General features: G+C 45.1%; 1 protein-coding gene across 1 annotated transcript; it reads left to right on the plus strand.

The window, feature by feature from the left end:
• Positions 1-416: 416 nt before the first annotated feature.
• LOC119434712 (uncharacterized) lies at positions 417-2,619 on the plus strand (the record flags this gene model as incomplete). Its single annotated transcript, XM_037701795.1, has 2 exons — positions 417-423; positions 1,075-2,619. Coding segments are annotated over exons 1-2 (1,552 nt in total), but the record flags the coding sequence as incomplete, so codon positions are not given.
• Between the last annotated feature and the right edge of the window lie 12,322 nt (positions 2,620-14,941).

Genomic DNA, 14,941 nt, shown 5'->3' on the forward strand with positions numbered 1-14,941 from the left:
ACACACATGACATACGATCTTCATCAAATCACTAAACTTTTCGAACGTGCTTGAGAACGCCGTCTTCAGTGAGGATAACGATAACCTAGCTGAAATGGATCGCGTAGCAGAGGGCCGGTGCTGGAACCCTATGCTGGAACTGCTTTACGATATATTGGTGCTCAGCTCGAACGCATCTGACGGGCAGCGTACCGTCTAAGGCACAATAATCGGTACGCCAGTTAAGTTGACGTTCTTGCTGCGTTCAGTTTGTACAAAACAAAGCCTGACGTATATGATATCCTATCTCTTGCTCCAGCAACGTTTCGAAATTTCCGTTATAAGTTGTGGAAGCATGCAGTAACGATCGACGGCATCGTATATCTGCGCGATTCAGTGCTGCGTGCTTTCCGAGTGCCCTCGCGCAAATGTCAGGGATGGAAGGTAAGTTACATGCACTGAATGATAAACAATTCGCATCGTTTCTTCTAAAGCTTGCTGCACATACAACTGGTCAGCCGACACAGAAAGGTTTCTTGATTCGAGCAATAACCTTCCTGCTTTTCATTTTATTTACCCACCTCTTGGTGCTCAAATGACTTCAAGATAATAAGCTCACATGGGTGGAGGCTTGGGCTAGTTGGTTATTCATAATTAAAACCACGTACAGCGTGAATTAAGGACGCGGACTGAGTGAGGCGACACACACTCCGCTGACTTAACGGGTGTCACATGGCGCACTGTCGATCGCGATCAAGCGCGATCCGGATCGAATTTCTCCGGCGCGATTGGCTCCTTTGCGCAAGCTGAGCGGGAGGCAATCGCAGACGAGAATTTTGATCCGGATCGCGATCAAAAGTGCGCAATGCGACACCCGGGCCGTATAAGTCAGCGCACTGTGTGTTGTCTCTCTCTCTCCATGTCCTCCTCCTTCGCGCTGTACATGGTTTAAATAAAGATAATAAGCTTTTATATCAAACTCTCTGCATCTGTAAATGACACTGCTGCAGCTTTTGCCTGATCTCTTTGTAGCTTAATTCTGTACTTTCGTAATTAGAACAGAATTTATGCTTATTCAGTAATCTTGTGTTGCAGCTAGTACATCACGCATGAACACATATGCTTGCAACCGGTGCCACCAGAGGACCCACTCCTTGTCGGCTCTTTTTCGTCATTTCTGCACCTGGCATGGCATAGAAGACAACTGGAAGTGCGGCTTGGAAGGCTGCGAAAAAGCTTTTAGGCTTTATAGCTCCTTCCGTAAACATGTCAGCCGTCACCACAATCATCTGTTCCTCCAGACAACCACAGCTGACACATCTTTGGCACCTTTTGCTGACAACCTCGAAGAAACAGTACAAACTTATCCCACTCAGCCGGCTGATCAAGCAGCTGAACAGGCATGTTTTGATGTTGACATTCTTAACACCAGTGGTCAGTGTGTTGATCGTGGTACTCCTGGCAGTAGTGATCAGTGTGCTACGGCTCTGTCTTCATTGTTACTAAAGTGGCAAGAGGGCAGGCAGTTACCTCAGAGCACCTTGAATGAAGTTGCAAATGATATGATAAACTTTATTTCAGAGTTTAGAGCAGACTTCAATGCAACCACTATTACAAAACTTGAGCAGCTCAGAACAAAAACAGGCCGTGAAAACTGGTGGAAATCTTCACATACTTTTGTTTCTCCCCGAACAGTATGCCTTTCAGATCAGGGTACTTCTGACAGCTTTGAATACATTCCAATTTTGGAAACACTAAAAGCTGTCTCAAGTGTCTATGACACTTTCCAGACAACTCACAAACCTTGTTCAGCTCTCCTACAGGATGTGTCTGATGGCATGTACTTCAAGGAGCACTGCTTGTTCAAAAATGCCAGTAGTCAGAAACTTTTTGCTCTACAGCTGTACTTCGATGAATTTGAAATCTGCAATCCAATTGGAAGCAAGCGTGGAAAACACAAACTCTTGGCTGGATATCTAACAATTTTAAACTTGCCACCCCGATTTCGCTCGAAAGTTGACAGCAAGCACCTCGTTCTTCTTGTGAAAAATTCCACTGTAGCCAGATTCACCTTGCACAAGATTGTGCAACCACTACTTGAGGACATACAGTACCTAGAATCCCAAGGAGTTGAGATTAGTGGAGAATTCATTAAAGGGTCTCTTCTTTACGTGTGTGGAGATAACTTGTCTAGCCATCAAATTGGCGGTTTCCGCGAATGCTTTTCATCAGGGCCTATCTGCCGTTTTTGCTTGGCGAAGAAAGAGCACATCAGTGAGAAGTGGAACGAAGAAGAATTTATCATTAGAACAAAGAAAATGCATGCTCAACATATTCACCTATTGAAGACTGATTCAAGCCTCAGCAATGTGTATGGCATCAGTGGTGAAAGCTGTCTAAGTTCACTTCAGTCATTTGATGTGACGAAAGGCCTTCCCCCTGATGTTATGCATGACCTGTTTGAAGGAGTCATTCCATTTGCCATGAAACACATCTTACGCCACATTATGTCATGCCGTGTGCTCACTCTTGATGAGCTAAATGATAGGCTCGTCTCATTTCCCTTGCAAGGAGGGGACAAGAAATCACGACTGCCTCCTCTGTCCCATCACTCAGTGTTTGGCACATCAGCCATAAAAGGTTCTGCTGCTGAAAAGCTTTGTTTCTTTCGGTTCTTTTCACTGCTTGTGGGAGATCTAGTTGCAAAAGGAAATGCTGCATATGATGTGTACCTTGCACTGCGTGCAATCGTTGACATTGTGCTTGCACCACAACTGTGCTGTAGTGCAGCTGCGCAATTGCAAGTCCTCGTTGATGATTTTTACATTGCATTTAGGGAAACTTTCCCAAATGTAAAAATTATTCCGAAAATGCACTACATGATCCATTACCCAAGGCTTATTCTTTTGTATGGTCCTCTATGCAAGCTGTCCTGTATGCGTTTTGAGGCAAAACATCAATTTTTCAAGTCAATTGCAAGGAAAACTCGTAACTTTAAGAACATTTGTGGAACCTTGAGCCACCGACATCAGATGCAGTTTATGTACTCATTAACTCAACCACTAGAATCTGTGGCTACTACAGGTAGTGTAAGAATTGACATAAACGCACTGCCAGACCTTTTGAAGGACAGACTGCAGGAGCTTGACATGCCTACGGCAGATATGCATAGTTTGACTTCTGTCACAGTGTGCGAAAGAAAAATCAGTCTGGGTTGTGTGCTACCGCTCTTTGTACCAGATGATGACCTTCCACACTTTGCCCAGGTTGTGTTAATTGTGGCCTGTGATCAAAGACTTTTCATTCTCAGTTCAATTTTTGAAACAAAGTATTTTGATGACCACATGCATGCCTTTGTTGTGGAAAACACGGCTCACAGTGTCATAGTTGAAGACACTAGACACGTGTTTTTTGACCCATTATACCTGTATAGGGTAAGGGACATTAACTATGTCAACCCTAGATATGCTTTCTTCACTAGTGCAGACTGATGACTTCTAACACGACAATCAAATAGGCCACTCAGTTGATCTACCCAAGTATGAGTGGCAAACAAACACACAGAGTGCTGTTGCAAGTGGCTTGAACTAGGAGCGAAGAACACTCCTCTTTACCCCTTAATTTGTTTACTTTAAATATGTTGCTGTACCAACTAGCTTGGATTCAGACGTCGCATACTTTGGTTTGTGGTAAATCATGCAACACAGAAACGAATGCAACTAGGTCAATTCAAGCAGAATTACAAAGTATAAACAAAAATATGACTACATATTTTGGATACCCTTAAAAATTAGTTTAGCTATGCTATAATTCAAGTGGAAGAAATGAAGACAACAAAGTTTGTGTCTCTAGTAACGAAGAAGTACAACTCTTAACGACTATTTTCAGAACAGTGAGTGCTATAGTGATTAAACCAAAGTTAAGAAATGAACTTTGATTAAACCATGTAAGAAAGCTAATACTATTTGTCTGCATAATAATAACATGGGAAATGTTGCCAAAAAATAAGAATAATGTTATTCATGGAAAGAGGAAATAGCATCATATATGAGTGAGATGCTGATTATGAATATTCAAAAGCTAAAGAGCTTACAAACGAGTTTGTTAAGAAAGCAAAGTGTGGGAAATAAAAAAAGGCAAGTAGACGGGAGGACATGAATGATAAAGTTATATAATTATTGCGACCTGTGTGCTTTTATTCAATAGGTACTGACAAGCTAGTTGGTGATCCATGATTTTGGTGAAGAAGCTCACTTGGAAAAATACAAAAATACATTCACACAAGCATGAATGATGACGACATACACAGGCGCTGAAACTTGTTTTGAGGATAACATGTCTGGTTAGAGTAAGAAGATTCTTCATTTTCTCGGTCATTTCTAGCATACCACAGTATTGGTATTTAGGTTGCTGAGTTATGTATATATATGTACATATACTGTTATACATGCTTGTGATTTTGTGGTTTGACTTTTGACTTCATTGTTGGATCTGCTGATTACGACATTGTTGCATTAACATTTCTTCAAAGCCTCTCTTTTTGATGATGCTGCAATACATCACAAATCGGTGCACAGCACCATAAGGTCGCCCGTCTTATATTTGTTTCCATTAAAAAATGCTGTCCCTCAAATCATTTCCATGAAAGATTTCTTTACTCAGAAAAAGTGTGCTGATATCAAGTTCTTTATGCATCCAGAAAGAGCAGCAATCTGCTTCTTGGGTCATCTGTCATGCTGCAACAGAAGTTACCTGCCGAATCATGTGAAGTGATGTACATGTGCTAACGTGCTGCTTAGTACATGATTTTGGTAACATGTCTGTTATGTTGATTGTCACTTTTAATAATGCTATGCATTTACAGCTCTACAATTACTGTACCCAGCCAGACTTCAAAGAGATGCGAGTGTGCTACGTGCTCTGAAAGTGTTCATTACAGATGAAGTGCACGCTCAGAATACAAATTTAAACATTACACAGTGAGCAGCTGCACATTTTTTTATAAGTATGTGTTTCTGTTAGAATTTTGTGGTGACCTATGCAATTGCCTAAACGGTGTTTCTGCTCATTATTGCATTGAAACGGGAGTACAATGCCTTGTGTTGCCTTTGACAGCAAGGAAGGTGACAAATAAAAGACATTACTGAAGTGCAACATGAGCATTTCGTTGCTTTCATTTTGTAGTGTCAGTTCTGTACTGTAAATGCAGTGCTTTTACTGAGTGGAATACATTGATGGGCTTGTTAGTGCATATTCATAATAAAGCTGATTGCAAACAGGAAGACCCAAGGAGCAAGGACAAGGCAATACTCTCAACTGCCACGTTTACTACATCGTACTTCTATACCTACTTATAAGAACCGAGGCATAAGCAGCATGAGCAGATTCTGATCCAAGTGACCTGTAAAAAATGTTACTGATAATTATTGGCAGGAGTATCCTGGCTCCTTGTTCCTTTGAGACGAGCTTGGCATGTGCACATTTTGCAATGCCCTGTTAGGTGTGACGCTGTTCCTGTCAGTAATGACTGCTCATGCTCTTCCAGGTGCTCATTAATGCAGTGGCCAGCCTGGCCAATGTATATTTTGCTACATACTGAAGGAATATTGTAATCAGCTCCAACAGCACATTCTGCAAACTTGGCATTTATTTTTGCAATGTAGTTTCTTAATCCTCCGTGACACACTACTACGGAACCTTGACAGCATGAAAGGTGCAGAGAAAACAACTGTAACATGGTGCCTGGTTGCCACATACTTTCAGTTATAAACTATCCCATAATGGTGCTGTTGCTCAGCACAGTTATGTCCTATTCTTTGTTTGTTAGAATGCCCCATGTAGGCTTATTGACTGGTGGTTTGTTGCCATGTGTATATGCCAGCTGTGAGAGCCAAATTTTACAGTGAAGCTATTAAGGGTAGTTACACAATGGTTTTCGTATGGTGGCGTGCAATCACATTGTCAATATCAACCTGCAAGTGCAATGCAACATGGTGCAACGCCCTCAATTTGCTTTGAAATGTGACGATCAATGACTATAGAATAAAAGTAACCTTGCATATTTGACATTCAAATAGAAAACAAATTATATCCACATTTTTTAACTAGTAGTCCAAAATTGTTGTTCGTCACATTGCGTTATATTGGCTTCGTGATGAAGGACAGCTAGGAGTTTCTGTGGCTGCAGCAGTGAAAGGTAATCGTGAGTTGCTGTAACGCAGGCTGCATGGCAGCCATCGCTAACAACAACCAGCCACAGCCGCACTCTATTGCAGCCTGCATGGAGGCTGTCGATTAACAAAAACCAGCCACTACTAAACTCGAATGCAGCAGCAGAGCCCACATGGAATCTGTCATTAACAACAGCAAGCCAAGACTGCACTTAAACGCATCAGCAACTGCAGTTGCGTTCGAGCATAGTTGTGGCTTGCATTTCCTAATGAGTGGCTTTCACGTACCCCGTGTTTGAGCGAGGCCGTGGCTTACTGTTGTTAGCGACGGCTAGCATGCAGGATGTGTTGTGTTGCTGTAATGCAGGCATTGCATGGGAGCCATCACTAACAACAACCAGCCGCAGCCGAGATCTATCGCAGCCTGTGTGGAGGCTGTCATTAACAAAAGCCAGCCACTACTACGCTCGAACGCAGCAGCAGAGTTGGCATGGAACCTGTCACTAACAACAGCAAGCCAAGACTGTACTTAAACGCATCAGCAACTGCAGTTGTGTTCGAGCATAGTTGTGGCTTGCATTTATTAATGAGTGGCTTTCACGTAGCCTGTGTTTGAGCGAGGCCGTGGCTCCCTTTATTAGTGACGGCTAGCATGGAGGATGTGTTGTGTTGCTGTAACGCAGGCATTGCATGGGAGCCATCACTAACAACAACCAGCCGCAGCCGAGATCTATCGCAGCCTGCGTGGAGGCTGTCATTAACAAAAGCCAGCTACTACTATGCTCGAACGAAGCAGCAGAGTTGGCATGGAACCTGTCACTAACAACAGCAAGCCAAGACTGTACTTAAACGCATCAGCAACTGCAGTTGCGTTCGAGCATAGTTGTGGCTTGCATTTATTAATGAGTGGCTTTCACGTAGCCTGTGTTTGAGCGAGGCCGTGGCTCCCAATTATTAGTGACGGCTAGCATGCAGGATGTGCCGTGTTGCTGTAACGCAGGCTGCATGGCAGCCATCACTAACAACAACCAGCGCAGCCGCACTCTATTGCAGCCTGTGTGGAGGCTGTCATTAACAAAAGCCAGCCACTACTATGCTCGAATGCAGCAGCAGAGTTGGCATGGAACCTGTCACTAACAACAGCAAGCCAAGACTGCACTTAAACGCATCAGCAACTGCAGTTGTGTTCGAGCATAGTTGTGGCTTGCATTTATTAATGAGTGGCTTTCACGTAGCCTGTGTTTGAGCGAGGCCGTGGCTCCCAATTATTAGTGACGGCTAGCATGCAGGATGTGCCGTGTTGCTGTAACGCAGGCTGCATGGCAGCCATCACTAACAACAACCAGCCGCAGCCGCACTCTATTGCAGCCTGTGTGGAGGCTGTCATTAACAAAAGCCAGCCACTACTATGCTCGAATGCAGCAGCAGAGTTGGCATGGAACCTGTCACTAACAACAGCAAGCCAAGACTGCACTTAAACGCATCAGCAACTGCAGTTGTGTTCGAGCATAGTTGTGGCTTGCATTTATTAATGAGTGGCTTTCACGTAGCCTGTGTTTGAGCGAGGCCGTGGCTCCCAATTATTAGTGACGGCTAGCATGCAGGATGTGCCGTGTTGCTGTAACGCAGGCTGCATGGCAGCCATCACTAACAACAACCAGCCGCAGCCGCACTCTATTGCAGCCTGTGTGGAGGCTGTCATTAACAAAAGCCAGCCACTACTATGCTCGAATGCAGCAGCAGAGTTGGCATGGAACCTGTCACTAACAACAGCAAGCCAAGACTGTACTTAAACGCATCAGCAACTGCAGTTGTGTTCGAGCATAGTTGTGGCTTGCATTTATTAATGAGTGGCTTTCACGTAGCCTGTGTTTGAGCGAGGCCGTGGCTCCCAATTATTAGTGACGGCTAGCATGCAGGATGTGCCGTGTTGCTGTAACGCAGGCTGCATGGCAGCCATCACTAACAACCAGCCACAGCTGCACTCTATTGCAGCCTGTGTGGAGGCTGTCATTAACAAAAGCCAGCCACTACTATGCTCGAACGCAGCTGCAGAGTTGGCATGGAACCTGTCACTAACAACAGCAAGCCAAGACTGCACTTAAACGCATCAGCAACTGCAGTTGTGTTCGAGCATAGTTGTGGCTTGCATTTATTAATGAGTGGCTTTCACGTAGCCTGTGTTTGAGCGAGGCCGTGGCTCCCTTTTATTAGTGACGGCTAGCATGCAGGATGTGTTGTGTTGCTGTAACGCAGGCATTGCATGGGAGCCATCACTAACAACAACCAGCCGCAGCCGAGATCTATCGCAGCCTGCGTGGAGGCTGTCATTAACAAAAGCCAGCTACTACTATGCTCGAACGAAGCAGCAGAGTTGGCATGGAACCTGTCACTAACAACAGCAAGCCAAGACTGCACTTAAACGCATCAGCAACTGCAGTTGTGTTCGAGCATAGTTGTGGCTTGCATTTATTAATGAGTGGCTTTCACGTAGCCTGTGTTTGAGCGAGGCCGTGGCTCCCATTTATTAGTGACGGCTAGCATGCAGGATGTGCTGTGTTGCTGTAACGCAGGCATGCATGGGCAGCCATCACTAACAACAACCAGCCGCAGCCGCACTCTATTGCGGCCTGTGTGGAGGCTGTCATTAACAAAAGCCAGCCACTACTATGCTCGAATGCAGCAGCAGAGTTGGCATGGAACCTGTCACTAACAACAGCAAGCCAAGACTGTACTTAAACGCATCAGCAACTGCAGTTGTGTTCGAGCATAGTTGTGGCTTGCATTTATTAATGAGTGGCTTTCACGTAGCCTGTGTTTGAGCGAGGCCGTGGCTCCCAATTATTAGCGACGGCTAGCATGCAGGATGTGCCGTGTTGCTGTAACGCAGGCTGCATGGCAGCCATCAATAACAACAACCAGCCGCACTCTATTGCAGCCTGTGTGGAGGTTGTCATTAATAAAAGCCAGCCACTACTACGCTCGAACGCAGCTGCAGAGTTGGCATGGAACCTGTCACTAACAACAGCAAGCCAAGACTGCACTTAAACGCATCAGCAACTGCAGTTGCGTTCGAGCATGGTTGTAGCTTGCATTTTTAATGAGTGGCTTTCACGTAGCCTGTGTTTGAGCGAGGCCGTGGCTCCCTTTTATTAGTGACGGCTAGCATGCAGGATGTGTTGTGTTGCTGTAACGCAGGCATTGCATGGGAGCCATCACTAACAACAACCAGCCGCGGCCGAGATCTATCGCAGCCTGCGTGGAGGCTGTCATTAACAAAAGCCAGCTACTACTATGCTCGAACGCAGCAGCAGAGTCAGTATGGAACCTGTCACTAACAACAGCAAGCCAAGACTGTACTTAAACGCATCAGCAACTGCAGTGGCGTTCGAGCATAGTTGTGGCTTGCATTTATTAATGAGTGGCTTTCACGTAGCCCGTGTTTGAGCGAGGCCGTGGCTGACTGTTGTTAGCGACGGGTAGCATGCAGGATGTGTTGTGTTGCTGCAACGCAGGCATTGCATGGGAGCCATCACAAACAACGAGCCATAGCTGCACTCTATTGCAGCATGCGTGGAGGCTGTCGATTAACACCAATGACTACTACGCTCGAACTCAGCAGCACAGCCCGCATGGAATCTGTCATTAACAACAGCAAGCCAAGACTGCACTTAAACGCATCAGCAACTGCAGTTGCGTTCGAGCATAGTTGTGGCTTGCATTTCCTAGTGAGTGGCTTTCACGTAGCCTGTGTTTGAGCAAGGCCGTGGCTGACTGTTGTTAGTGACAACTACCATGCAGGATGTGCTGTGTTGCTGTAAAGCAGGCATTGCATGGGAGCCATCACTAACAACAACCAGCCACAGCCGCACTCTATTGCAGCCTGCATGGAGGCTGTCATTAACAAAAGCCAGCCACTACTACGCTCGAATGCAGCAGTTACCTCTGCTGCATTCGAGCACAGTCATGGCTGGCTCGAATGATGGCTTTCATGCAGGGTGTGTTCGAGTGAGGCGACGGTTGGCTGTTGTTACCGACAGCTCCCATGCAGGCTGTGTTGTGTAGCTACAATGCTGCCTGCGTGAGAGCCGTCACTAACAACAGCCAGCCATAGCCTCGCTAAAAACGTAGCTTGTATAAGAGTAGCCAGCGACAACTGCTGCTGCCGTTGAGCAAAGGTGTGAGCAAGTGAACAGACTCCTAGTAGTTCTAAAGGGTGTGGGAACTTACTTATACAGCTTTGCTGTCTTTGAAGCTTCAGTTGTCTCATCGACATACATGTGTGATTTTTTTTGTGGACACATAACGCTAGGACACTCATGTACTTAGATTCAGGTGCATGTTAAACAACCCCAAGCAATAACAATTAAACAAAAAGCTTTCCTTGCAGCATCTCCTGTAGCCTCAATGTTGTTTTGTGATGTTAAATCCAATGAGTAATTAGACATTTGAGAACAAAATGACTTGTACTTAAATGTGTTAGTAAATAAAGTGATAGAAGTAAACAATAAATTGTTTATATAGTAAGAAATGGCGATTCTACATTGAAAGTACTATGACACTTCATTTGCCACTGAAATACCATCAAGGGCACGGCAACGCACAGAAAAGACCTGCTTGCTGTGTCTGGCACAGATAGGTGGCCTCTAAGATGCAGATGTTAGTTACAGCAAGCGGTTGTCGAGAATCATATGTTTGTACTTTCAAATATTAGAGTGCATGCACTAGCATACAAAATGCTTTAAAATTAAGCATGCCAGGGCAAAACGTCAACTTTGAAAGGCTCCTTTTTTTAAGCAGTAACTGAAATTCACTGTCTGCTTCGTGTATAGTTCGGCAACGTTAAAGAACCACAGGTGGTCTAAATTATTCCGGAGTCCCCCCACTACGTCGTGCCTCATAATCATATCATGGTTTTGGCACGTAAAACCCCGTAATTTTTTTTCTCGATTAAAACAGTTATTAGTAAATGTCTGTTATTTAGGCAAATGTGCAGTGTGATTTGCCGTACAAGTACTAATGTCTTGTACACTAACTAAATGCCGAGACTGGTAGCTGTGAAATACGCGATCTCGCATACAAGCTGTGCAGGCGCAACGGGGATCGCCGTTAGTGCCGTTTTCGCCTAAAAGGCTGCTCCGACATATACGGAGCAACGCGCGACGAAGTTCGCGTAGCAGAACAAGTTTAGCGCACCACCGCATTTTCGCCGCGCCCAGTTTCAGACTGCGGCGAATAACGTTGACGGAAATATAGATACTGCAACTGTTAAGGCAAACTTCATACCACTTGACCACGAACGCAGATGTTTGTGCATCACTTGCGCGAAGCAAGCCTCTCAATATATTTTTGGAACAAGTTAGTCTTTATTTGGCAACACGTATACGTACGTCAATAAAGGCAGAGAAAAAAAGCACCATATCGGCCATGCGAGTATCGACACGATAGTCCAAGAATTATCACTCATTTACTCCTATCAAGTTGTTCAGCAGGCTCACGAAGGTATAGCAATCGTGGTTACCTGCACACGAAACACGGCCATGCATGGGCATTGCTTCGCTCGGCAGACACTGCACTACACGCCACCCATCGCCGTCTTTTCGTCATGATATCCACTTCAATGTTGACATTCACTTGCAGATACTCCAGATGACTTCACACTTGACCGAAAATTTTATGACGGGTGCCTTAATCAGCCGACGATAACAAAAATTGACCGAGTTGTTCAGCAGGCTGACCGCCATGTTGACAGAAGACGGCTGGGGACGCTGGGGTGATTCTCTCTGCTCATTGGCCCGCACAGTGGACCGCGCATTGTCCGCGCATTTAACTGTCCGGGCGCGGCATGGCGCGGGTCCGGGCAATGAAATTACGGACGACGGGCGTCCGACGCAGAACCTGATGCCGGTTCTTCGCATATATATACGTGCAGATGTACCTGCGTTACGGAGGGCGGTGACAGAGGGTTGCATGGGCACATTTTTCACTCCCACTGTAATCTGCGTGCGGTCTCTCCCCAGAAACGCCCGTTTCACTATTGCGTTACTCCGCTTCCTGGGGATACGAAAAAAATAACGGTTTCAGCCCATTTTACCCCCTTTCGAGGGGATACACATTTTGGGCTGGGGAAGTAAAAGGGGATGTCAGCTGCTAAAACGCCCATATGGGCTAATTTGTGTTTACAGTGTACGTGAGGAATGGACAGTTATTTAATGATAATGATTCGATGGCAATATTAAAATCAAGAATGTCGGAGTAGAGCAAAGAGTTTTTGGGAAGAGCACTCTAGTTCTTTGCGGTGTTCCCCAAAAACGAGAGCTCGTGAGCAACGGCCTTTGCCGGTTTGGGGTAAACTGCTTTCGCATGGTTTGTGCAGAAGGAGGGACGGTGAGCTGGCGATATTACTGAGTTGCTAAACGAGAAATGGTAAAACGTGTGCTAAAGGGACAGCCTTAGGTCTAGCTTAGCAATATGTGCTTCCTGTTTATTGCGATTAGCAGTCTTTGTCTATTTTAGTCGTTGGGAGCCTGCCTACAAATCTATCTATCTATCTATCTAGCTAGTCTTATACGCCGGCCCATTGACCAAGTTATATACCAGCTTGGGTCACATGGTACGCGCTCTTGGTCGTGATGTCATCGCGGTCGTTCCATCGTGGTCGTTCCTCGTCGTCATTCCGGCTTTGAGATATGACTCTCGTCTGGCCGCCATCGTCACGCCTTGTATGCGCACCCATTGTAACATGTTGTCTGATAGATTAGGCAATTAGGTAAGTGCTCGTGATGCCGTCATGGTCGTCGCATAAACGTCATTTTAGCTTTGTCATCCGACTCTCGTAATGGTATCCTCATCGCGGGATCGTCGCCTTACAGGCGTGTTGTTGCACCACAGTCGTCATGCCTTAGGCGTCGTTCAGTTACGGTCTTCCAGCGGGTTCAGTATGGTCCTTCCATCGTTTTAACTCCAGCTGCATCTTACTGTCGTCATGCCATCTTCATTACGTGATACAGTCCTCTTCATGTCCATTGTCGTTCTACGCTCTTCGTCATCCCATTCGCCTAACGCCATTATCATAGTATCGTGGTCATTGTTTGTTCGCCATATATTCGCCACGAATTCGTTGTCATACCGCCGTTGGGGTTACCGTCACGGTCATTATTTCGTCAATATTCCAACTTCGTCATCCGACTCACGTCCAGCCATGGACGTCGCGCCATCACCATTGCACAGTCGTCGTCATCCTATTTTCGTCATGCATCTTTCTCACGCCGCCGTCATCATCGCTCGACGTCAGCCCTTCGACATTCTATTGTAATCATGCTTTCACTATTCAATCGGCATTACGCTCCATTAATACCACATTCTTTAGTCGTCATTAGACACTCGTTATCCTACATCTTTTGTCTAACCGTCGTCGTCGTCATGTCGCCGTATTCGTGCCATTGTCATTCCAGATTTGTCACCCGGCTCTCGTCATGTTATCACTGCGACGCCATCGTCGTTTTACAGGCTTTGTGATACTGTCGTCATTACGCCAGTGTCATCATACACTCATCGCCATCTACTTGTCCTCATATCATTGTCATTACATCCTTGTCATTCCATCATCATGCCATAATGGCCGGCTTGCCTTCGTTTTTATACTATCATCGCGATGCGGTTATTGTGAGTCATTGTGACAGTGGATGGGAGGATTAACCACACAACCGTCTGCGAACAGACGTATGCCAGAAGATATATTAATGGGAAGATTGGTGATATAGATTGGAAAACGAAAGGGTCCCAAGACAGTGCATTGAAGTACCCCGGACAGAACTGGACTTCCAGTAGAGCGATGATAGCATTAATGAACGGCTCCCGATTAGTCACGAAATCACGAATCGTGTTAAAGACAAAAGAATTAAAGTTTAGACGAGAAATTTGCACTAGCATATATTTCATTCAGAAACTACAATTCACGAATGCATGCAACGACAGCTCTGAACAAGCTTATACTGAGAAAGCACATTCAGGGCTGATCATCAAGCTAAAATTTTATTTGCATTCATTGGAAATCACGGTACTATTCAAACAACCAGAAGACTTATTTACTTCCGTGATTCACGCTTTCATTGCACATACAAATGTTTAATCGCTCAGCGCGCTTGCTGTTTGGGCCTTCTTAGGCTTTGAAACTAGCGTCATAGCAAAAGAGAAAGAAATTGCAGCGTTTGGTATCTTCTGACAAACAATCCTTTCGAAAACATCTTAACTGCTTTATGACCACCCTATAACAGCTGCATCACTCGTAGAATCTACACTATTTTTATTGAGCAGTTTGTTTGAGATATTGCAGTATACATTTCATAATAATTGCTGTTTTTTTTTCTGAACGCCGTCTAATTGGATATAAGTACAAGGTTGCAGCATGGCCTAGTAAGATCAAAACAGTACCACTGGAATTCGGGTTGAATCATAAAATGAAGTATTTGTGCTAGATTTGTTCGTAGAGAGGTGCTATTTGATCTTAATGTCGGGAATGTGATTAGTCAAGACTCTTGGCGTATAGCAAACAATACATACGAAGGAAAGACTTTGTAAATTCGGTCATTGTTCTCCAGTTATTATCGGCCCAGGCTGTGTTACGGCATGCGTACGCACTTCCTTCGCATCTTCGCTTATATTTAGGCAGAGAGATTACCCACGCCGCCAGAAAAATAAAGCAATTCGTAGTATTTCCTTCCAGGTTCGACAGAGCACGCGTAGTGAAATAAAACGAACACTCGCCAATGGAAATAAAAGAAAGATTAGGA

The sequence above is a fragment of the Dermacentor silvarum genome, unplaced genomic scaffold, assembly GCF_013339745.2.
Source record: "Dermacentor silvarum isolate Dsil-2018 unplaced genomic scaffold, BIME_Dsil_1.4 Seq186, whole genome shotgun sequence".
Taxonomy (NCBI): Eukaryota; Metazoa; Arthropoda; class Arachnida; order Ixodida; family Ixodidae; genus Dermacentor; species Dermacentor silvarum.